The sequence below is a fragment of the Oratosquilla oratoria genome, chromosome 39 (genome assembly GCF_046742065.1).
Source record: "Oratosquilla oratoria isolate Oo_2021 chromosome 39, ASM4674206v1, whole genome shotgun sequence".
Taxonomy (NCBI): Eukaryota; Metazoa; Arthropoda; class Malacostraca; order Stomatopoda; family Squillidae; genus Oratosquilla; species Oratosquilla oratoria.
The window spans coordinates 15,706,441-15,731,901 of NC_134815.1; the positions used below are offsets into that span (position 1 = coordinate 15,706,441).

The 25,461-nt window shown below is 38.0% G+C and overlaps 1 protein-coding gene across 1 annotated transcript in view; it reads left to right on the forward strand.

The window, feature by feature from the left end:
* Positions 1-25,461, forward strand: part of LOC143020302 (zinc finger-containing ubiquitin peptidase 1-like) — a 253,045-nt gene that overhangs the window by 121,481 nt on the left and 106,103 nt on the right. Inside the window, exons 7-8 of the mRNA XM_076176566.1 lie at positions 7,741-7,882; positions 14,011-14,102. Coding sequence (XP_076032681.1) covers positions 7,741-7,882; positions 14,011-14,102 — 234 coding nt within the window. The remainder of the gene's footprint in view (positions 1-7,740; positions 7,883-14,010; positions 14,103-25,461) is intronic.

The window sequence follows — 25,461 nt, forward strand, 5'->3', positions numbered from 1 at the left end:
ACAGCCTCATGGGAGGAGAATGAACATAAAAGTATGTTAGAGGACACAAAGATAGCATTAACTAAAATAATGGAAGACGGAGGAAGAATAGTTATGATGGGCGACTTTAATTGCAAAGAAATCTGCTGGGAAGAAATGACAGTAAAGAGTGGTGATGACTCATGGGGAAATGCTCTACTTGAGATGATTACTGACCATTCAATGACACAATGGATACAAGAGAACACTAGGTATAGAAATGAAGAAGAACCATCGAGGCTAGACTTAATAATTACATCTGAACCTAGAATAGTGGACAAGATTGAATATAAAACACCAATAGGTAAAAGTGACCACATATTGATTGAACTGGAACTTAATGAAGAAAAATATATGAAAAGAAATGAACAATATAGAAAAGGAAGAATGATGTATGAAAAAACAAACTTTGATAAAATAAGAGAATTCTTTCAACAAGAAAACTGGGAAGAAATATACAAAGAAGAAACATCAGTGGAAGAGAAATGGAATATTTTGACAAAAATTTACAAAGAAGGAGTGGAAAAGTATGTCCCAAGACAAAAACAAGAAAAAGAATATGTAAAATGCTGGTACAACAAAAGTTGTAGGGAGTTAAAAGGCAAAAGAGACAAAGCCTGGACCGGATGGAAAAAAGACAGAAGACCTGAAAAATGGAAAATATATACTGGTTATAGAAATGAATATGTACAAAAGTGCAGAGAGGAAAAAAGAAAATATGAAAAAGATGTTATAGAAAAGTGTAAAGATCAACCAAAACTATTCTACAGATTTGTAAACAATAAACTGAAAAACAAACAAGACTTGGAGAAATTAAGACAAGGGGGAGTTGAATACACTGAGGAAATGGAAATGGCAGAAATTATGAACAAACATTTTAAATCAGTGTTTACAAGGGAAAATATACAACCTGAAGAGATTGAGTGGAAGGAAAAAGTCCCCCCTATGGAAGAAATAGAAGTAACGAAGAATGAAATATTGACACACTTGGGTAATTTTGATGTCAGAAAATCGCATGGGCCAGATGAAATAGCAAACTGGATTCTGAAAGAATGTAGGAATGAACTGGCAGACAAAATACATAGCATAATAAGCAGTTCCTTAAAAGAAGGAAAAGTTCCAGAAGATTGGAAAAAAGCAAATATAGTACCTATATATAAAGGAGGAAATAAAGAAGAACCTACCAACTATAGACCAGTCTCTCTAACAAGTACAATAGCAAAAATATGTGAAAGAATTATCAAAAGTAGATGGGTAAAATACTTGGAAAAAAACAACGTACTAAATCCAAGGCAATTTGGATTCAGACAAGGACGATCATGCGTCACCAATTTAATATGTTTCTATTCAAGGCTAATAGATATAATACAAGAAAGAGATGGATGGGCTGATTGTGCATTTCTAGACCTAAAAAAAGCTTTTGACAAAGTACCACATAAGAAGTTGCTTAAGAAATTAGAATATGAAGGAGGAATACAAGGTAAATTGCTAAATTGGATGGAAGACTTTTTGCAAGAAAGAAAAATGCGAGTAGTGATAAGAGATCAGCACTCAAAATGGAATGAAGTAATAAGCGGTGTCCCGCAGGGAACAGTTCTGGCCCCAATAATGTTTGCTATATATATTAATGATATGGATGAAGGAATTGAAAGCTATATGAGCTTCTTTGCAGATGATGCAAAATTACTGAAAAGAGTGAAAACTGAAGAAGATTGTGAATCACTACAGAGAGATCTAAATAAAGTACAAGAATGGAGTAGGAAGTGGGAGATGGAGTTCAATACAAAAAAGTGTAGTATAATGGAATTTGGAAAAAGCAAAAACAGAATAACAGGATCATATAATTTGGGAGAAGAAGGAATAAAAAGAGTAGAAAATGAGAGGGACCTGGGAGTCATTGTTATGAATAATATGTCACCTGAGAAACATATAAATAAGATTTTTGGAGAAACTTATAATTTAATAAGAACAATCAAAGTGGCATTTACATACCTGGATGAAGAAATGGTGAGGAAAATCCTAGTCACCCTGATAAGACCAAGATTGGAATATGCAGCAACGATATGGTCACCAAGTACAAAAAAATGTATAAAAAAACTTGAAAGAATACAAAGAGCAATTACAAAACTGGCACCAACACTCTCAAAACTATCATATGAAGAGAGACTACAAAAACTTAAACTACAGACACTAGAGCAAAGAAGAGAGAGAGGAGATTTGATAGCTATTTACAGAATCATGAAAGGCATAGAAATTACTGATAGAGAGAATCTGATAAAATGGGATGACAGAAATACAAGAGGACACGGAAAGAAAATAAAAAAAGACAACTATAGAAGAGATTTGAAAAAGAACAGCTTTCCTCACAGAGCAATAGACAGTTGGAACAAGTTAGATGAGAAAGTGGTGTGTGCAAAAACAATACATGAATTTAAAAATAGTTTAGATAAAATGAGATATGAAGACGGGACCTCACGAGCATAGCTCCCCTTCCCGTAAAATACAACTAGGTACAACTAGGTAAATACACACCACCAACCTCTTCCCTCACGTGACCAAACCGTAAAGTACCCCTGATTCCTAAGAACACCTTTTACCCATACACAATATATTATGTAATCTAGATTAATAACCATAATATATAAATAAGCAGAAATAACTATACATTCTAACCATTGTAAAATAAAATAGTATCCAAAACTTGTATCACCAAATAAAATGTAAAACTAATTATAACCTGTAAACTGTTCAATATGCTGATGTAAGCTTTTTCAGAAGCATTCCACCAACAGAGAGAGGAGCTGTCAGTCTTTAGGTGGAAAGCAGACCGGGAAGGTCTGCTGGTGTAATCTTTGAAACTATTAGACTTTTTCAAGAAGTCTTGTGGTCTTTGATTTATCCACCAAAGGCAAGAACATTACAAGATAGGGTTGATGATAAAGTATTGGGATGGTTTGGATGCAGGGAAAGAATGGGTGAAGAAAGACTAGTAAAACAGGTGTGGAATGCAGAGGTGAAAAATTAATATTAGATTTAGATATAAACAATGAAAATATGGCATGGGATGCCAGCATGTCCAGCATCAATGCCTTCATGCTATTGGCTGGTGAGTTGATAGCAGCCGATCAGGGCACAAGATTGATTTAAGGTTTGTGTTGATCAGCTACTGTACTGTCCTTGCATTCCCACCATTTACCCACATATCTCTGCCATGAGTGTTTGCTATGCATACATGTGTGAAGTTTGTGATTTTTTTTTTTTGCAAATGCCCTATAATGCTGCCCAAACACCATACATCTTCTTGTATTTATTTACCTAGTTGTATTCTATGGGAAGGGGAGCTATGCCTAAGAGTGTGAAGGTGATTTATTATTATATTCAAACAATAGCTCTTTCAAAATGGAATATTAACATTTATATACATCATAAGATAAGCATTAAAACAAGGTTTGTACCATTAAAAAGGGTATTCTAAGGTGTTTTCAAAGGGTTCATCCACTATTTGTGAGAGGTTTGGAACCTAATCCTCATGGATACTGGGGATCACTGTAATTGGAAATCAAGGATAAAGATTAAGTTGGATATGTACATGAATTTGAGGCTAGGTATGATAAATTGGAGAGGAGACAGGACCCAATAAACATTGCTCCTTTCCTGTATACTATAATTAGGTATATATTCTCTCACTCTAAAACCTGTAATTCTTTTTTATTGTTATTATTATTTCCTACCCTAGCATTAAGGTCTCCCAGTACTGTTACATATACACTTCTCCCTAAACCCTCTATGCACTCATTTAAATCCATCCAAAAGGCCTCCCTTTCTTCTACACTCTTCTCACTGCCAGGCCCATACGCACTTACAAAAACCCACATCTCCTTTCCCAGTTTCACCTTCATCCACATTATCCTTGAGGAAACCTCCTTCCACTCCACTACACGTTTACCTATCTCTTCACTTACTAGTATAGCCACCCCTTCCCTCCCTCGCCCTCTCTTCACTCCTGATAACCTCCCACTTACACTCCCAAACTTACAATCGCCCTTCCCTTTCAGCTTAGTTTCACTCAAAGCCAACACATCCATCTTTCTTCTCACAAACATACTACCTATCTCTTCCCTTTTACTCTCATCTGTACCACATCCACACACATTAAAAGACCTGGTCTGAGAACTTCCAGACCCTCTTATGCCTTTGCTTTTACTTTTAGGAATGTGCCCTGTCAGGCTACAAGGCTACCTTAATGCTAGGGTAGGAAAGGATCCAATTGATGGAGTGGTTGGGAAATGTGGAGTTCCAGGAAAGAATTGTAGTGGAGAGTTGATGGTGGAAATGTGTCTAGAAAGAGAGTTGATGATAGCAAATACAGTGTTTCAGAAGAAAGTCAAGCATAAGTACACATGGGAGAGGGTGGTGGAGGGAAGGGTGGTAGATAGAGCTTTAATGGACTGTGTAGTGGTAAATAGGATTATGATAGGAAGAGTTAAGGATGTACATGTGCTAAGGGGAGAGGGTGGGGGAATATCAGATAATTTTCTGGTGGAAGGTAAGTTGAGAGTGGAGGACAGATGGAGAAAGAGGAAAGGGACAAAAGGTAGGGAGGTGCTTAGAGTGAACTCTTTAAATGAAGAGGAAAAGGAGAAGGAGTACAAGAAGAAGCTGAAGGAGGAGTGGGAGGGAGTGAAGGATAGAGTAGAGGTAGGTGTGGAGGAGGAATGGGGATGGTTCAAGGAGGGAGTCACAAAGTGTGCAAAGATGGTATGTGGAACAAGAAGGACAGGAGGAAATAGAAGGAAGGGTAGTGAATGGTTGGATGAGGAAATGAAGAAGGTTGTAGAAGAGAAGAAGCGAGCTTACACAGATTGGTTACAAAATAGGACGAGGGAGTCATATGAGACGTACAAAGAAAAGAAAAGAGAAGTAAAGCAAAAGGTAAAGGAGGCAAAGAGGAGAGCAGATGTAAAATGGGGTAAGAGTATGACAGAAAATTTTGAAAGTAATAAAAAGATGTTTTGGGAAGAAATTAACCACTTCAGTACGGGACTTAAATCTCGCGGGCAGCAGCCAATGCCAGCCGTACGACGTGTTGTAATAATACTCGCATCATAAAATATAGTCACCGCTTATATCGATCGTTCTCTCTTTCACCCGCGAATTTTGAAAACCACAGAGAATGGGATTCAGGGCACATTTGAGAGAATGTAAAAACACAGGGGCGACTACAATAAATATAATCAAGACGCCGATATGGCAGCATCGCGAATCCACTTGCTCCTCATGACACCTACGTAGGTGGCACCGTATGGAAGGGGTTAAGAGAGGAAGAGGAGGCGAATCAAGTAGAGAAGAAAAGGTAAAAGGTGCAGATGGAGAGATGATAATGGAAGAGAAGGCAGTAAGAGGAAGGTGGGCAGAGTATTTTAGGGAGTTGCTAAATGTGAAGGAGGATAGGGAGGGAAAGATAGCTGCAGTGGGAAATGCTAAGAAAATGAGAGTGATGAGTGAGGAAAATGGAGGAGAAATAAGGAAGGATGAAGTGAAGGCAGCAGTTAAGATGATGAAAGCAGGTAAGGCACCTGGTCTGGATGGATGCCATGCAGAATGTCTTAAAAAAGGAGGTGCAGTGATGGTGGACTGGTTGGTGAAGTTTTTTAATGTTTGCTGGAGAGAAGGTAGAGTGCCGGAGGACTGGAGGAGTGCTTGTATAGTTCCACTTTACAAAGGAAAGGGGGACAAGTGTGAATGTAGTAGTTTCAGGGGGATTAGCTTGTTAAGTGTAGTTGGGAAGGCTTATGGGATGATCATGATTGAGAGGATTAGGAGAGGAAGAGAGGGAGTAATTGGTGAGGAACAGTGTGAATTTAGGACAGGTAGAGGTGTAGATCAGATTTTTGTGGTAAGACAGATATGTGAGAAAACTATAGGAAAGGGGAAGGATGTTTTTTGGGCCTTTATGGATCTGGAAAAGGCTTACGACAGGGTAGACAGAAAGGCACTGTGGGAGGTTATGGGGATATACGGGATAGGAGGAAAGCTTCTAGGAGCTGTCAAGAGTTTTTATGAGGGTAGTAGAGCTTGTGTCAGGATTAGAAATGGAGAGTGAGTGGTTTGAGGTAAAGGTGGGACTTCGTCAAGGATGCGTTATGTCACCCTGGCTGTTCAACTTATACATGGATGGGGTAGTGCGAGAGGTAAATGCAAGGGTGGTGGGTCAGGGATTGGAGATGGTTAAAGAAAATGGAGAAAAGTGGGAGGTGAGCCAGCTGTTGTTTGCGGATGACACTGCGCTTGTGGCAGGATCGGAGGAGGGATTGAGGAAGTTGGTGACAGAGTTTGGGAGAGTGTGTGATAGAAGAAAGCTGAAGATAATTGTGGGTAAAAGTAAGGTGATGAGATGTACAACGAGTGAAAGTGGCAGTAATCTGGAAGTGAGCATTAAGGGAGAGTAACTGGAGGAAGTGGATAGTTTTAGATACTTGGGTGCAAATGTGGCAGGAAAAGGTGGAGTAAAGGTGGAGGTAGAATGTAGATTGAGAGAAGCGAGTAAATGCCTTGGTGGATTAAAAAGTGTAATGAGGAATAGAAATTTGGGAATGGATGCTAAGAGGAGACTGTATGAAGGAGTAATTGTGCCAACAGCACTGTATGGAGCAGAAACATGGAACATAAGAGAGGAAGAGAGAAGGAGCTTGAATGTGTTTGAGATGAAGTGTCTGAGAAGTATGATGGGGGTTACTAGGCTAGATAGAGTGAGAAATGAGGAGGTGAGGAGGAGAACGGGGGTGGAAAGGGAGTTGGGAGATAGGGTTGATGAAAGAGTATTAGGATGGTTTGGACACATGGAAAGAATGAGTGAAGAAAGACTAGTAAAAGAGGTGTGGAAGGCAGATGTGGAGGGAGTGAACATGAGGGGACGTCCTAGGATGAGATGGATGGATGGGGTGAAGGGGGCTTTGGGGAAGAGGGGAATGTCTGTTGAGGAAGGACGGGAGAGGACAGAAGATGGGTGAATGGAAAATGGTTGTATATGGAAGATGTTGTGATGCATGAGGGGGAGTGGGTGAGGGATGGGGGGTGAGGTAGTGTGTGTGAGCAAAATTTTGACGCAGCCCGAAGGGATTTCTCCCCGTCCTCTCCTTTATATGTGGGTACGGAGAGGGGGGGTCGCCGATTAAATGAAGCGGCCTTGCTGTGTTTTGCGACACTGCTTCTGACCCAGGGCAGTGGACAGGGTGCAGGGATGACCTATCATCTAGGAGGTGCTAAGATGGGAGGGAGGGTGGAGGGGTGTGGAGTGTTTTCAGGGATGGAATGGGTGGGAATGATTTTATGCCTTTTCCTTTTTGGCTACCTCCCTAGTAAGGGGGGAAAAGCCTTGGTATATGTATGTATTATTATTATTATTGTTATTATTATTATTATTATTATTATTATTATTTTTTTTTTTTTTTTTTTTTTTTTAAGAAATTTGATCAAAGGGTAGACTTTTAGTGATAATGATGAAGGGGTACAATCTAAAAAAAAATTGTTAACCAGTGGGTTAATTGATATTGTCTTAACTTCATCCATCTGATGACCATCCCACAGCTTTTTGAAGGTATCTGGCTTTTGGTAAAGAAAAATGGGGAAAATATGCCACTGCTTTTAAGGGTTATGTATGAGTTGTTTTTTATGCACATGTTCAAGATACACATCTGTGATATATTTGTTCATAAATTGCAGGAATATTCAAATGATGTTGAGTTCGTTGCAACATCATACAGGATATTTTGCTCGACTCTTCTCAGGCCCAAACATGATGCCTTCTTTGTCACAAATCCAGTGTCTCATAGAGCAGGCATGGAGGAAAGGTTTTGATTTACAGGTTTGTAACAGTTTCTTTTAAATAGCTAGTTTTTTTTTCTTTTCTTTTTTCTTTAGTATATTTAATCTTTGGTATATTTCTCTATGCAGTCAATAACTCAACTGTACGGTAAGTTATAATAGTTGGAGAATAGGAGACAGACCCCTGTGAGTGTAGCTCCTTTCCTGTGTATAACAAATAGTAGAGATCCTGTCTTTCAGCACCTTTGGGACCAATCAGGTGTTGATACAGTGAATTTGCCAAATATGGGAGAGCATTTTAGAATGTGATTATTTTAAACTATGAGTAATGTGCAATTAATTCACCCAAATTAAGTCAACCGAAGGTCTATTTCTCGCATATTGAAGATCTTGAGCAGAACTGTTGAAAATACAGGTAAGTGCCCAGTACTCTTGACATGTAACAGGCCACTGACCTGTAAAGCCTGGTCCACACTGTGCCTCATGCAGATCTGCATGTAGCAGGTGGCGGTATTGTATGTAGTGCTAAGTGTCCACACTGAGTTGGCATGAGGAAAGAATGCTGCCATGATACAGTATGGGCCACAAAGGGAGGATGGATGCCAGTGAGCTCTTTGAAACAGAAACTCTAGTGCAGAGCATTGTAGCTCTGTGTGTTGTGAAAAAGAATCTATTGAAAAAGAGAAAGATATGGTGCAGACACTGTCTTTCTCGAAGACCTGTTTGAGGTCCTATCTGTCAGATTTTCCTTTGCACTCCACCTGACAATGTTTGAATGTTACTATTTGTTGCACTGTCACACGTGGCTGCCAGACATATAACGCAAATAAAAATAGACTTTATTTCCCTTGGGATCACGTGTGTGCATGTGTGATGTGTGTATTTCTTGCTCTTGATGATTCATATGCAGGGATGCTGCCTCAGTAATTCTATAAGATATTGGGTGTGGCATCTCATCCACTGAATGGGGCTAGCAGAAATGACCATGATGGAGAGCATGATCTATATGCCCTCCTTTGACAAAGGCCAAGATGGCACTGACATCTCCATGCCCATCAAATCGAGTTGGTTCAAAATAGTTCAGCAGTGTGCTGGTGGTGTTGAAAACCTTGATTTTCAACAGCACCACAAACACTGCCATGGTCATGGGGCACAGTGTGGAAGTGCCTCTAGGTGCATGTAAAAGAAGAATGGTTACATTCTAGCATGTATTTTTCCATCAACCTGACACCATAATATAAACTTTTACCCTAGAAAAAATCCTGTGCACAGTGAATTTATACACAAAGTGTATGTACATTTGGATTTAATGTAGACTTCAGTTGGGATTGGGCATGGTGTACAAGGCTGACAACAAATGAATGCATGACTGTTTTTTATGCTACAGTGTACATAAATATGCTCAATGAATAACAATAGCAGGCAAATGCTGCTCATTTTTCATTGCCCTCAGTTTTTTATATTTCTCAACAATAGATTCAGTTTGTGCATACCAGAGGCAATTGCACACATTTAACACTGTTATGTGCTTTTTGTTGTGAGTGACATTTTGCTGACTTTTTCCCAGCCCCAGACAAAATTCTCTCAGGCCATTCTTATCAGCATGATAGATTTGACATGGCAGAAGACTAGGCTCATTGGTTAGGTTCACTGAGTGACTTATGGACCCACCTGGAGACTTGCTAGTTACCTGAAGGCCATGGGTCTTCTACAAGAGAGACCAGGGGCAATGGATCGTTTGATTGATTGTACCTAACTTTGCAAAGTTGCTTCAGGAAGTACACAGTCTTCTGTGATAAAGAAACACACACAAAAGGTACTTCATGTATCATGGAAACTATTGAAGGGGGAAATACTTCAGTGTTTTTTTTTTTTTTTTCCCATTAATTTATTTTGATCTTGAAGCTAGTTTTGAGAAATCAGTGGTGTGAGAGGGGCAAACCTCAGCCATCCAAATGGGGAGGGACATCCAATCAGATAACTTTGGGAAAACAACTTGATAAATTTGGTTGATTTATATTTAAATCAAAGAAAGTGCTTATTTTCTGTTTCATATGTGTTTACATATTCAAAATATCTTCCTTTCCTATATTTCTCAGTACTATGCCATTTACATGAATCTTTGGGTCATACAATCAAGTACTTGGCCTCAGGCATCACCAGACCTCTGCACGACACTGGGAGAAATACATACATACATATACCAAAGGCTTTTTTCCCCCTTACACGGGGGGGGTAGCCAAAAAGTAAAAGGCATAGAAACCACTCCCACCCATTCCATCCCCTACATATTCCACTCCCCTCCACCCTCCTCCCTCCCTCTCATCTTGGCACCTCCTAGATGATGGGTCATCCCTGCATCCTGTCCAGTGCCCTGGGTCAGAAGCAGTGTCACAAGACACAGCACATCTACAGCAAGGCCACTTCATTAATTCGGCGCCCCCCCCCCTCTCCATCCCCTCATGCAGAAAAGGAGATGGAGAGAAATGCTTCTTGATAATGTCACATTGCCATTTTGATGATGGTATTTTGCTCTGAGTAACGCCAACTGCTTCATGTGTTGGGGGTGATAATTATGAGTTTTTTTTTTTATAATTTTTACGGCTCTCCACATTGTTTCTGTCTTTTTTTTTTATAGTTTTCCTAGCTTTCTTTTTAGTTTCTATTTAGTTGCTTTAGATCTTCTTTTTATTATTTTTATTATTTTTTAATCCTTCCAGTACTTGTGTGATGTTTGTGAATAGAGTGATAATAGAGTGGTCCTTGAAACTATGTTGATTGGTCCTTTCGGTCAGATGTTTAGGATGATGATGTTTAGTCAGTAGTTGAAGATATCAGCTTTGGATTTTTTTTTTTTTTTTTTTTTTTTTTTTTTTTAGTTTCTTCATGGCCCTTTCTTTGTCTTTACTGTGGAAGAGGGGAGAGGCTTCATGGCTCTTTCTGTGACTTTACTATGGAAAGGAGGGGAGGCTTCATTCTCTGTTTCGATTTTCCTTAATTTTGTAATTATTTTTCTGGTTTCTGGTATGGTGGGCTTGAAGCTAGTTTGGAGAAATGCTTGTCGATGATGTTTCAGTGCTGTTTAGGTGATGCTATTTTGTCTTGTGTTGTAGCAACTACTTCATGGGTACGTTTTTTTTTTTCTGCTAGACATTCCATCGCTTTTTTGTCTATAAACTTTTTTGTTCAAAATTTTTCCAATCCTTCTTTTAGGCACCACTATTATTCATTAATGCACTCTTGACTACGATTTCACCAACCACACTGGCCCATTTGTCTTTCTTCTTAACCACTTTGGCATAATGACACCTACATAGGTGCCATGAGGTACAAGTGGGTACACGAGGATTGACGTTTTGAATTTTTTTTCATACATGAGTCACTCCTAAATTCTGTGAATTAGTTTGATAACTTTTTCTGTGTTTATTATTACTCAGAGTAAAAGAGAATGAGTACTACAGCAGTGATTTTATATTTTATAATGCAAGTAGTGTGATGCAAATTACATATGGCAGCCAATGCTGCATGCAAGAATTTGAGTCATATTGAATTGGTTAAATATCATTTCTCTCTCTCATTACACATCTCCATTTCTCCTTCATTGTTTCTTCCTGCCACACCATACCTCCCCAACACTCCATCTCCTGGCTTATCACCTCAAGCACTAACCACTTTGGTACAATGATGCCTACATAGGCACCATGAGGCGTGAGTGGGTACACGAGGATGCCGGCATTGGCATCTTGATTATATTTTTTTATTGTTGTACATGCTACCCCTGGATTGTGTGAACTGGTTTGATGTTTTCTGTGTTTATTATCACTCAGAGTAAAAGAGAACTAGTAATACAGCAGTGACTTTATATTTTATAATGTGAGTAGTGTGATGCATCATACATATGGCAGCCGATGCTGCGTTTAAGAATTTGACTTGTACTGAAGTGGTTATAAATACCCAACACCAATAGATTCTCATTCCTCCTAAAAATCTCCCTACAGTTATTTAAATAATTCCAAAATGGTTTTCTCTCCTTTTCTCACTATCAGGGCCATACACACAAATAACCATATGTCCTATCCCAATCTTATCCACATCTTTGATAACATTTATTTCTACTCAATCACACACATCTCATTTATTTCTACTCAATCACACACATCTCATTTACAAGCTGGAACAATATATGAATTCAAATCTAGATATAATAGGAAATGAAGGATATACAGTAGACTAAGTTGGAACTGTACATAAATTTAGGCTAGGTATGATATATTGGAGAGTAGAGGGGATCCATTGCATATTGCTTCTTTCCTATATACTACAATTACATAAATACAGTATCATTTCTTCCCTCCATCACTTTGCCACTCCTAATACCTTCCCTACCAAACTATTTAATCTTTCTCTTTCAGTTTAGTTTCACTCAATGCTGACACATCCATCTTCTTGCAAACACAGTCTCTTCCCATTTGCTCTTATCTGTTCCACATCCTCACATTTTTACTAGCCCAGTTATTAGGGTTTTGGTTGGAGTCCTCTCACATCCTCTTTTGCCTTGACTCTTTGCAGGAGAAAAATACAAAGAGTGGGATCCCAAGTTCCCTCACTCTGGCCCATTTAGTCACCTTCCATGACATGTGTGGGGACATGGTACTGACACCCTTTCAATAGGTTTACCTGTAGAATGTTGAGTCTGGCATTGTTGTGGAATTGTATGCTTCATTGAGAGCATTGGTTTGGAGAACAGATAAGAGATCCAATAGATGAAGTTTTCTTTCAAGTCTTCTTAAAATATAGAAGGAAAATTATTATTATTATTATTCACATCTGTATTGTATTGAAGTGTTTCTCTGTGTTTGGATCAGTTGTTATAGGGTTGTTAGTGAGGTCTTAGATTAATTTCACTGATACAGACTAGTAGGATGAGGAATATGGGTGCCTGCCACATGCCCTGCATAACTGAGGAAGGAGAAAACTTAAGAATGGGGGAAAGATCAAGTTCTTAGACCTGGATTACAAATCAAGAAGTCATTGTGGATGCCACTCTGGTCTTTTTTCCTATCATGAAGCAGTTTTTCCTTAAAAAGGTAGCTTCAACATATTACTCATCTTATTTATTTTTTTATATATTATTATTTATTTTATTTTATTTATTTATTTTTTATTTTTTTTATTTATTATTATTATTATTATTTATTTATTTTATTTTATTATTATTATTTTTTTTAATGTAGTCATTGTAGATTCTGAGTCTGTCACTTTATTTAGTGGTGATATTCCCTATGCCACTGATGGGGTACCATGAAGATGAATAAAACATCCTGCCAGCAACCAGAATAAAAAAGTGCCACCCTCTATGGAAAGGGTACCATAGAGATAATGATAATGATAATTGTTGACTCAAGTTTCACTGAGTGAAAAACCTGCAACCTCATAGCTGTTTCTGTCATTGTCTAAAAGTAATAAGAAAGTGTGAGCAGCTATTGGTTGTCAGCTTTATGTACAGAAAGGAGTAAAAAATATAGTTGAAGTTGATGGAGATCTTGGGCTCAGTTCAGAGACCAAGTATCATGCCAACTCCTCAGGGCTGCACTTCCTGATGGAGGTGAGAGGGTTGATGTGTTTTGAAAATGGACAGCTTTTCTGTCCATCTTGCAGGGCCACCACAATTAAGTATCATCATTGGTCCCAGGCTGGTGATAGCTATGATAAAAGGAAAAGTGCCATCTGATGCAGAAGGGGGTTGATTACCTTTCATAGTTCCCACAAGAAAACTAATATTATACATAAATGATAAGGTAAGGATTAGATAGATACTTTCGTAAGGTGGTTCCAATGGACAGATATTGGGAGGTTCATCTCCAAAGCTTAGACCTGTTACATAATGGTTTGAATTATGTTTGATTCTTGTCACAGTTCTAATGTATCATGCAGATAGACTTTATATTTCTAGATTTACAAGAAAAATATATTGTTTTAGAATTATTAATTAGAAATTTTGTTAAACCTATTTCTTAGGGAATAGCATCTTTGATATTACAAACTCTGTACTAGTACTGCTGCTGTATGTGCTTACTTGTCAAAAGCTGGAATATGTATTAGAAGCATTTATACTTCTAACATTTATTTTTTATTTTGTTTGTCAACATATTTAGCTTGACATTTCAGGGCTGTGAGCAGCTTGGTGGCAAACTTTCCAACACAAGAAAATGGATTGGGGCCACAGAAGTTGTAACTTTACTTTCCTCGTTTAGAATCAGGTGTGTTTTACACTCTTTAGTTCTAATTTTTTAAGTGATTGTTGATGATGTTAATTCTTGCCTCACATACAAGTAGTGTATTTGTGTTTATTCTCTTTATATATTTACATCTTTTTATGCATTATAATTCTACCTAGATACAAACACAAAGATCACACACAGGTGGACATTACAAATGAATTTAAGGCAAAGTTTGATAAATGGATGAATTGAGATGGGACTCCAATAGCACATTTGCAACCAAAATAACTGCTTGGTTACATGCAGTCAGTATTTTAGGGATTATCTTGGGTCACCCCTATGGACCAGAGCCACACATCAATTGACAATGGTAGGCCTATAGAAAAATCTCTACTCAAAAAGTAATGATGAGATAATTTTTTAAATTGCTGTCCTTCCTTGCTTCTGTCTCTTTGAACTTATCCTTCATCACTTTAAAGGCTCCACCTCTTCTTTTTCCAATCTCTTCGTACATATCATAGAAGATGACTAAATGGGAAAAGCCGAGGAAACCAGGGACTCCTGCTTGTATTTCCTCCACTCCAGTAAAGAATCAAGGCAAAATAGGGTCTGGGAGGGGTACTCCAGCCATAACTCTAGTAATTGGAGCATTGAATATGTGTGGTTGTGGTATGGGTGAGAGCAAAAGGGAAGAGATTGGTAGTGTTTTTGTTAAAAAAAAATATGTAATAGAGTGGCAAGAAGATAAAGGAGAGAAGTAATATTTACCTAATTGTAGAGTATAGGAAAGGAGCAATGCTTATGGGGTCCTGTCTCCTTCTCCTCATTTTATTATAGGTTCAAATTCATATATGGTTCCAATTTGGGCTATATCCTTTTTTCCAGTTATTATATTTAGATTTGAATTCAGGTATTGTTCCATCTTAGGCTATATCTCCTAAGCTATTCCAAGTATTTATGCACCTATACAGAAAATTGCATTTCTTCACATACTTTAGAAATGTATATTCATATACCAAGGGCTTTTTCCCCCTTACAAGGGAGGTAGCCAAAGTCAACAGGCATAATTCCACTCCCACCCTTTTCATCCCCGCCCATTCCACCCCCATTCACCATCCCTCCCACCCTCTCTCTCACCTTGTTTCCTCCTGGATGACAGGTCATCCCTGCACCTCATTCATTGCCCTGGGTCAGAAGCAAGTAACATTAAAGACAGGGAAAAATCCCTTCAGGCTGCGTCAAAATATCATTCACACCTACAATTTACTAAGAACAATAAAGGTAGCCATTAACTACATGGATGAGGAAATGGTAAAGAAAATATTAGTTACACTGATAAGACCAAAATTGGAGTACACTGCAACACTGTGGACACCTAACACAAAAAAGAATATAAAGAAATTAGAAAGAATCCAAAGAGCAATGACAAAGATGACACCAACACTTTCAAAATTGACATATGAACAAAGATTGTCCAAACTGGAACTAACAACCCTGGAACAGAGAAGAGAAAGAGGAGATCTACTGACCATTTACAGAATCATGAAAGGTATGGAAGTCCTTGACAGAGATGATTTATTAAAGTGGGACAGAAGAAAAACAAGAGGACACAAAATGAAACTCAAGAAGGATAGTTATAGAAGAGATCTAAAAAAGAATAGATTTCCACACAGAGTGATAGATATCTGGAACAAATTGGATGAAAAAATAGTATGTGCAAAAACCATACAAGAATTTAAGAACAAACTAGATGCTGAGAGATAAAAAGATGGGTCAGTACAAGCATAGCCCCCTTCCCATATAATGCAACTAGGTAAATAAATACATAACCACTCCCTAACCCCCATCCCCCACTCTTGCCCTTCCATGCATCACAGTATCATCCATACACAGTCATTTTTACTCACCTCTATCTTCTGCCTTCTCCCTTCCTCAACAGACATCCCCCCTTTCTCAGAGCCCCTTTTACCCCATCCATCCATCTTATCCTCAGTCATCCCGATGTACCCTCCATTCACCTCTGCCTTCCACACTTCTTTTACTAATCTTTCTTCACTCATTCTTTCCATGTATCCAAACCATCCTGATACTCCTTAATCAACCCTATCTCCCATCTCCATTTCCACACCCCACTCTCCTCCTCACCTCAGTTCTCACTCTGCTGCTGGAATGGATGAAGGATTTCTTAACTGGGAGAAAAATGAGAGTGGTACTTAGAGACAAAAATTCGAACTGGGAAGATGTGAAAAGTGGCATCCCACAAGGCTCTGTACTGGTTCCTTTAATGTTTGCCATATACAGACGCTCCTCTACTTACGTTTATTCGTTTTACGTTTTTTCGATTTTACGTTTGAAATGACTGTAAAAAAAAAAAAAAAAAAAATCGTATTTTTTTTTTAGTGACTTTTTTAGTTTAGCGCGCTCTCCGTAGTTCAAACGATACTTACGCATGATGCTGCATCCATTGTTTACATGGACGACAGACTGAACGTGCCTTGCCTCCTCCTCCTCCTCCCCCTCCTCCTCCACCATCTCAATTTATGTTGCTTGAATTTAATCTATTTGAAATTAATGTTATTATTTTACAATGTTATGTGTATAACTAATGATTTAGGGGTGTTTTATAAGATACGGTAATAGAATTTACGGATGTATAGTACAGTAACAACTTACGTTCATTTTCAACTTACGTTCGGCCGTTCGGAACGTAACTAAAACGTAAGTTGAGCGTCTGTATATAAATTATATGGATGAGGGAATAAACTGTTATATGAACTTCTTTGCTGACGATGCCAAATTACTCGAGAGTAAGAACAGAAGAAGATTGCATATCGCTACAAAAGACCTAGATAGAATATGGGAATGGAGTCGGAAAAGTGAGATGAATTTCAACATTAAAAAATTTAGCATAATGGAATTTGGAAAAAGTAAAAATAGAGTATCGGGACAGTACAAAATTGGAAACAAAGAAGTCAAAAAAGTCAATTCAGACAGGGACCTGGGAGTAATCATTTCAAATGACTTGACACCTGATAAACATGTCAATCAATTATTTGGAGAGAACTTACAACTTACAACATAGATGAGGAGATGGTTAAAAAAATAGTTGTTACACTGATAAGACCTAAACTAGAATATGCTGCAACACAATGTGCACCTAGCACAAAGAAGAACATAAAGAAAAAATACAAAGAGCGACAAAGTTGGTGCCTACACTGACAAACCTGACATACGAACAAAGATTGGAAAAATTACATCTGTCATCACTGGAACAGAGAAGAGAAAGAGGCAATTTGTTGACCATTTTCAGAATTATGAAAGGGATGGAAATTCTTGACAGAGACGACTTATTAAAGTGGGACAGAAGAGAAACAAGAGGACACAAAAAGAAACTAAAGAAAGACAGCTACAGAAGAAACCTGAAAAAGAATAGCTTCTTACATAGAGTGATTGATGTGTGGAACAAACTGAACAGAGAAACAGTGAATGCCAAAACTATACACAATTTTAAGAATAAATTGGATGTGGAGAGATATGAAAACGGGTCACTACGAGCATAGCTCTCATCCCATGAAATACAACTAGGTAAATACATTTAAACTCTTCCTCTTTTATGTTCCATGCCTCAGCCCCATACAGTGCTGTTGGCACAGTCACCCCTTCATACAATGTCCTCATAGCATCCATTCCCAAATGTCTATTTCTCAATACACTTTTTACTTTTTAATCCTCCACGGCATTTACTTGCTTCCCTCAATCTACAATCTACCTCCACCTCCACTCCTTTTCTCACCACATGTGACCCCAAGTATTTCTCCTTTAATACTCATTTCTAATTTGCTGCCATCCTCTCTCCTTGTACATCTCATCACCTTAATTTTACCCACATCTACCTTTAACTTTCTCCTCTTGCATACTTTCCCAAACTCCATCACTAGATTCTTTGAGGGAGTGTTGCATCACTTTATAGAGTAGATGAAATTAAATTTTCAAATATGTACTTAATGAACTTAGGTATAATTTCCCCTCACATTAGTGTATAATTCCTCAGGATATTGTGTTCCTCCCATGTATGTATAAAGCATAGTGAAGATATACTGAAGCTCTAATTGCTTAATGGAAAATCCTTCCACATTCAGCTTGGTATGAAATGAAAGCTTAGAGTCTAGGGAACAAAAATTATTAAATACATTTTATCAATTTAAACCTCTGATTATTTATTAATTTGTTTCTCTGAATAATAAAAAAAAATGCTGCAAAATTCAGATTTCATAAATAAGAAAAATAAATTCTAATTTCTTTTATTTTTTTTTACTGTAGAAAATAAAGAGCATGGTGTTTTCTTTCAAATGAAACAAAAATGACAAAAATCCATAAAGAACAACTGAAGATATTATAACAGAAAGAACAAAAACATAAACTTTACAAGACGGGGGATTTAAATTTTCACAACAATTTTTTGTTTGATGGTTGCAGTGTATTGCAAATCTCCAATTTGCTCTTCTTTGCTGATGAGGTATGAGGTGAGGGTGAGTGGTGTGTTATGGGTGGAGGAGGTGTAAGGTGGGCGTGGCTAGTAGATGCTTGCGGAGTGCTGGGTGCAGCTGTGATGCTTTCCTCCTTGTTCTTTCTTTTTCCTTCTGTCTTTTTCAGGCACTCATGGGCCCTCTCTATATTCTGCCACTTCACTTTCTTGCTTCTTGTTAATTTTCCCATGATCACAGCAACAATACAGGGCTAGGAATCAAAATTGTGGTGTACGGTGAGAGTGCCAGGAGCAAAATCACCTTTGACCTTTGGAAGAGTACTGATGTCCTGTCCACTGTCTTTGTGGGGTATGCTGGTGGAAGGAGTTGCTAAATATCTCCATAAACATAATTCTGTAGCAAAAAATGAAATAGCTATAGAAATGTTGATACTATTTCAATATACAGAATTTTTTTTATGCAGTGGGGTTGCCAGAGGTTCCCAATATTTTATCTATTTTATTCTGTATAGAAAATAGAAATGAAATACAGCTGTATAACTATGTATGAGTGTTGCCACCATCATAGAGATTCTTTTGAAATGTTTACCTAAAAGTCGCTCATGTACCTGAATTTTTCAAATGATTGCTGGCGATGCTCCCTTAATCCCCATCTGTTCCTGCCACTAGTGCAGTGTCATCAGCAAACAGCTAGCTTACCTCCCACTTTTCTCCATTTTCTTTAACCATCTTGAATCCCCTGCCCATTACCCTTGTATTTACCTCCCACACCACCCCATCCATGTACATATTAAACAACCACAGTGACATGACACATTCTTGGCGAAGTCCCACTTTGACCTTAAACCACTCGCTCTCCACTTCTAATTCTAACACAGGTTCTACTACTCTCATAAAAACTCTTGACTGCCCTTAACAGCTTCCCAATGATTCCATATATCTGCAGAACCACCCACATTGCCTTCCTGTCTATCCTGTCATAAGCCTTTTCCATATCCATAAAAGCCCCCAAAAAATATTCTTACCCATTGCTAAAGCTTTCTCACATATGTCTTACCACAAAGACTTGATCCACACAACCACTACCTTTCCTAAACACACTCTGTTCCTCATCAATTACTACCTCGGTTCATCTCCAAATCCTCTCAATCAAAAACCTACCATAAGCCTCCCCAACTATACTCAACAAACTGATCCCTCTGAAACTAGTATGCTTACATTTGTCCCCTTTTCTATTGTATAGCAGAAGTATACAGGGACTCCTCCAGTCCTCTGGCACTCTACCCTCCTTTAGACAAACATTAAACAACCTCGCCAGCCAGTCCACCATCACTGTACCTCCCTTTTTCAGACACCCATCTAACCCAGATGCTTTACCTGCTGTCATAATTTTAATAACTGCTTTCACCTCATCTTTTCTTATTTCTACCATATTTTCCTCATCCATAACTTATTTTCTTAGCACCTCCCACTGCAATCACCATTCCTTCCCTATCCTCCACATTTAGTAACTCCCTAAAATACTCTACCCATCTTCCTCTTACTGATGCCTCTTCAGTTATCATCTCTCCATCTGCACTTTTTACCTTTCCTTCTCTACTTAATTTGCTTTCCCTTCCTCTCTTAATTTCCTTCCAAAACATCTTTTTATTACTATCAAAATTTTCTGTCATACTCTTCCTCCATCTATATCTGCTCTCCTTTTTGCCTCCTTTATCTTATTAATTTTTTTTTCCATATGTTTCTCTCATCCTATAGACATGGAGTCTTCCTTAATTTATCTTATAACATTTTAGTCTTCCTATCCTAAAGAGATCTCTTGTGTCACTGTAATCTATCCCCCTCAAGTGACCTGAATACTATAATCATATCACCTCTTTCTCTTCTATTTTTCAATATTGGCAGATTTAGTGATCTTAGTGTCTCCTCATAGTGATACCATTGGTAAGTGATAAATTAAGTAATTGCATGGTGAAGTGAAGGGAAGTATCATCAAGGATAATGTTGGTGAAGGTGAGATTGGAAATTGACTCTTGTTAGTGCATATGGCCAAGTGCCTTGTTTGTGTGGGGACAGGGGGACATCCCCCCTCTACATATACACACATACATGTGTGTGCAAACTATTTTACAAGTATGTACTTGGAAAACTGAAAAACAAACAAGAAATAGAAAAACTGCACCAAGATAAAAAGGAATATACAGAAGAACTGGAAATGGCTGAAATTATGAACAACCACTTCAGATCAGTATTCACAATAGAAAACTCGCCTAACAGTGTAGATAGAGAGAGAGGATTATCCCCAGCAATGAAAGAAATAAACGTAACACAAAAAGAAATCGGTGATCAAATTAAAACCCTTGATGTCAGAAAATCACATGGCCCAGACGGAATTGCAAACTGGATACTGAAGGAATGTATGGAGGAATTAACTGACAAAATATATAATATAATTAAATCCTCACTTAAGGAAAAGTACCATTGGACTGGAAAAAGGCAAACATTGTACCAATTTATAAGGGAGGTGATAAAGAAGATCCATCTAACTACAGACCGGTCTCACTAACAAGCACAATAGCAAAAATTTGTGAAAGAGTTGTCAAAAACAGATGGGTTAAATACCTGGAAAAAAAAAATCTATACTGAACCCAAATCAATTTGGATTCAGACAAGGGAGATCATGTACAACAAATCTGATCTGCTTTTACTCAAGATTAGTAGACATAATACAAGAAAGAGATGGATGGGCGGACTGTGCTTTTCTGGACCTGCAAAAGGCATTCGATAAGGTACCTCATAGGAAACTAATAAATAAGATAGAGTCAAAGGGTGGCATCAGAGGAAAATTATTGGAATGGATGGAAGACTTCCTGATTGGGAGGAAAATGAGAGTTGTAATTAGAGAAAAATTCTCCAACTGGGAAGAAGTAAAAAGCGGTGTCCCGCAAGGAACGGTACTGGCCCCAATCATGTTCGCCGTATACATTAATGACATGAATGAAGGTGTGGAGTGCTATATGAATTTTTTTGCAGATGATGTAAAATTACTTAACCATTTCCATACGGTGACGCCTACGTAGGCGGCATGAGAAGCAATTGGGTACTCTATGTTGCCGACGTCGCCATCTTGATAATATTTATTGTAGTCGTACCTACATAATTTTCATTCTCTCTAAACTGGCTTCATCAGTTTTCTATGGTTATCAAAATACATGGGTGAGAGAGAACGAACGATTGAGCACTGACTTTAATTTTTTTATAATGCTATTATTATGACGCAACATTGCACGTCGGGCAGCTAATGCTGCCAGACGTGCGATGTGCCCCGTAGTGAAGAGGTTAAGAAGGTAAAAACGGAAGAGGACTGCAACTCATTGCAACAAGATCTGGACACGATATGGAATTGGACTCAAAAGTGGGAAGTGAAATTTAATGTAAAGAAATACAGTATAATGGAATTTGGAAAGAGTAAAAACAGAATATCAAAAGATTACAGAATTAGAGAAGAAAAAATAAAAAAGCAAACTCTGAAAAAGATCTTGGAGTGATGATTGGAAAGGACATGAAACCTGATAAGCATATAAATAAAATATTCGGAGAAACCTACAATTTATTGAGGTCAATCAAAGTGGCATTTACTTATATGGATGAAGAAATGATAAAGAAAATACTAACTACACTAATAAGACCAAAACTTGAGTACGCAGCATCACTTTGGACACCCAGTACCAAAAAGAATATTAAGAAACTAGAAAGATTACAAAGAGCGACAACCAAACTAGCACCAACTCTTGCCGAACTAATATATGAGCAAAGACTATCCAAACTGAACCTACCAACTCTGGAACAAAGAAGAGAAAGAGGAGATTTGCTGACTATCTACAGAATAATGAAAGGAATGGAAGTTTTAGACAGGAACGACCTGTTAGTGTGGGACAACAGTAAAAGGAGAGGACACGGAAAAAAACCTGAAAAAAGATAGTTATAGAAAAAATTTGAAAAGGAACAGTTTCCCACACAGAGCGATTAATACATGGAACAAATTAGACATCAAAACAGTATGTGCAAACACTATACAAGATTTTAAGATCAAACTTGATGCAGAGAGATACAAAGACGGGTTACCACGAGCATAGCTCCCCTCCCGTATATTACAACTAGGTAAATACTATTCAAGATTTTAAGAAAAAACTTGATGCTAAGAGATACAAAGATGGGTCACGATGAGCATAGCTCCCTTCCCATATGATGCAACTAGGTAAATACAATAGCAAAAATATGTGAAAAAGTTAAAAGTAGATGGATTAAACATCTGGAAGAAAATAATATACTGAATCCAAAACAGTTAGGATTTATACATGGAAGATCATGTGCCACTAACTTGATTTGCTTTTACTCGAGGCTAATAGAAATAATGCAAGCAAGGGACAGATGGGCCAATTGTGCTTTCCTGGATCTATAAAAAGCATTTGATAAAGTACCACACAAAAAGCTACCAAGAAAAATTGAAACAATAGGTGGTATATAAGGAAAGTTATTGGAATGGATTGAAGATTTCTTGAACGGGAGAAAAATGATAAGTGGAGTCCCACAAGGTTCTGTATTAGCTCTGATAATGTTTGCCATATATATAAATGACATGAATGAAGGTGTGGAATGTTATATGAACTTCTTTGCAGATGATGCAAAACTACTAAAGAAAGTAAGTAAAGAGGAAGACTGTGAACCACTACAGAAAGACCTGGATAAAGTCTGGGGATGGAGTCAAAAGTGGTAAGTGAACTTCAACATCAAGAAATGTAGTATAATGGAGTTTTGAAAAAGTAAAAATAGAATATCAGGGCAATATAAAATTGTTACAAAAGAAGTTAAAAAAAATTTTTTGGAAAAGGACCTAGGAGTAAGTATCAGCAGAGACGTCACCAGACAAGCATATCAACAAAATAGTCAGAGAAACATTCAATTTAACCAAGATCAGTGAAAGTGGCCTTTGACTATTTGGATGAGGAAATGGTAAAGAAAATATTAGTTACACTGATAAGACACCCAGTACTAAAAAGAATATAAAGAAATTAGAAAGAATTCAAAGAGCAACGACAAAGATGGCACCAACACTCTCTAAATTGACATACGAACAAAGATTGTCCAAACTGGAACTACCAACCCTGGAACAAAGAAGAGAAAGAGGAGATCTACTGACCATTTACAGAATTATGAAAGGGATGGAAGTCTTTGACAAAGATAATTTATTAAAGTGGTATAAGAGAAAAACAAGAGGACATGAAAAGAAACTCAAAAAGGATAGTTATAGAAGAGATCTGAAAAAAGATTAGTTTCCCACACAGAGTGGTGTATGTCTGGAACAAATTGGATGAGGCAACAGTGTGTGCAAAAACTATACAAGAATTTAAGAACAAACTTGATGCTGAAAGATACAAAGATAGACAACTTTATGGATGGGGATGACAAGTGGTAATGAACATGGAACTGCCCAGTGTAGGTCTTATGGTCTCTTGCAGTCTCCTTCATTCTTATGTTCTTAAGAAAGAGAGGGGTGGGGTGCACTACATGTACCTAGATAGAGAAGACATTTGATAAAGTACCTCACAGTCAACTGTGAAAATTGAAGCACGGAGGATGGAGAGACAAACTACTAGAATGGATGAAAGATTTTTTGAAGGAAAGATACATGAGGACAGTAGTAAAGGATAAGATGTCAAGATGGAGAGCAGTAATGAGTGGAGTTCCACAAGGTTCAGTGCTTGCACCAATAATGTTTCTTGTCTATGTCAGTGACATGATGGAAGGAACAAGTTATGCCAACATGTTTACAGATCACACAAAAATCATGAAAAGATTGAAAGATGAGAAGGATGTTAGACCATTGCAAACTTATCTAAACACTATTTTTGCATGGAGGAAAGAATGGGAAATGAAGTTTAATACCAAAAAATGCAAGTATGGAAATGGACAATAGTGGCAAAAAACTGGAGAAGTCATAGAAGTTCACAGACAGCCATTTCTGGGTTTTCCCAGAGGTGTGACATGGAGCTGAGTTCTGCTGCCACACATATGGTCTTCCCACAGCCACACTCTCCACCTGTTGCTTGACAACAGTGGACAGCATCTCAATATAGTCATCAGAAGTGAGTCAGAGTCCCTTTTCAAAGATGTGGGGCGGAATGACGTGGCCTTTGCTGGAAACACACCCAAAGACTATCACAAAAAAGAATATAAAATAATTAGAGAGAATCCAAAGAGCAATGACAAAGATGGCACCCGCACTTTCAAAATTGACATATGAACAAAGATTGTCCAAACTGGAACTACCAACCCTGGATGACCGCATTGTGAACAGCTGCCCAGGATGTAACACTTCACCCCATACCATACAACACATAATGGAAGACTGCATTATACACAGTCATACACGCAAACAACACAACATACGCTCTATAAAGGATTTGTGGGAAAACCCAGTTTCGGCTATGGCATTCCTTGGGGAGACGGGACTGCTCGGACAGACAGTCTAGGGAACGACAACAACAACCCTGTAACAAAGAAGAGAAAGAGATCTACTGGCCATTTACAGAATCATGAAACACATGGAAGTCCTTGACAGAGAAGATTTATTAACCTCTTCACTCCGGGGCACATTGCATGTCTGGCAGCATTAGCTGCCCGACGTGCGATGTTGCGTCATAATAAGTGCATTATAAAAAATAAAGTCAGTGCTCAATCGTTCATTCTCTTTCACCCGTGTATTTTGATAACCATAGAAAATATGATGAAGCCAGTTTAGAGAGAATGAAAGTTACGTAGGTACGACTACAATAAATATAATCAAGATGGCGACGTCGGCATCATCGAGTACCCCCTTGCTCTTCATGCCGCCTACGTAGGCGTCACCGT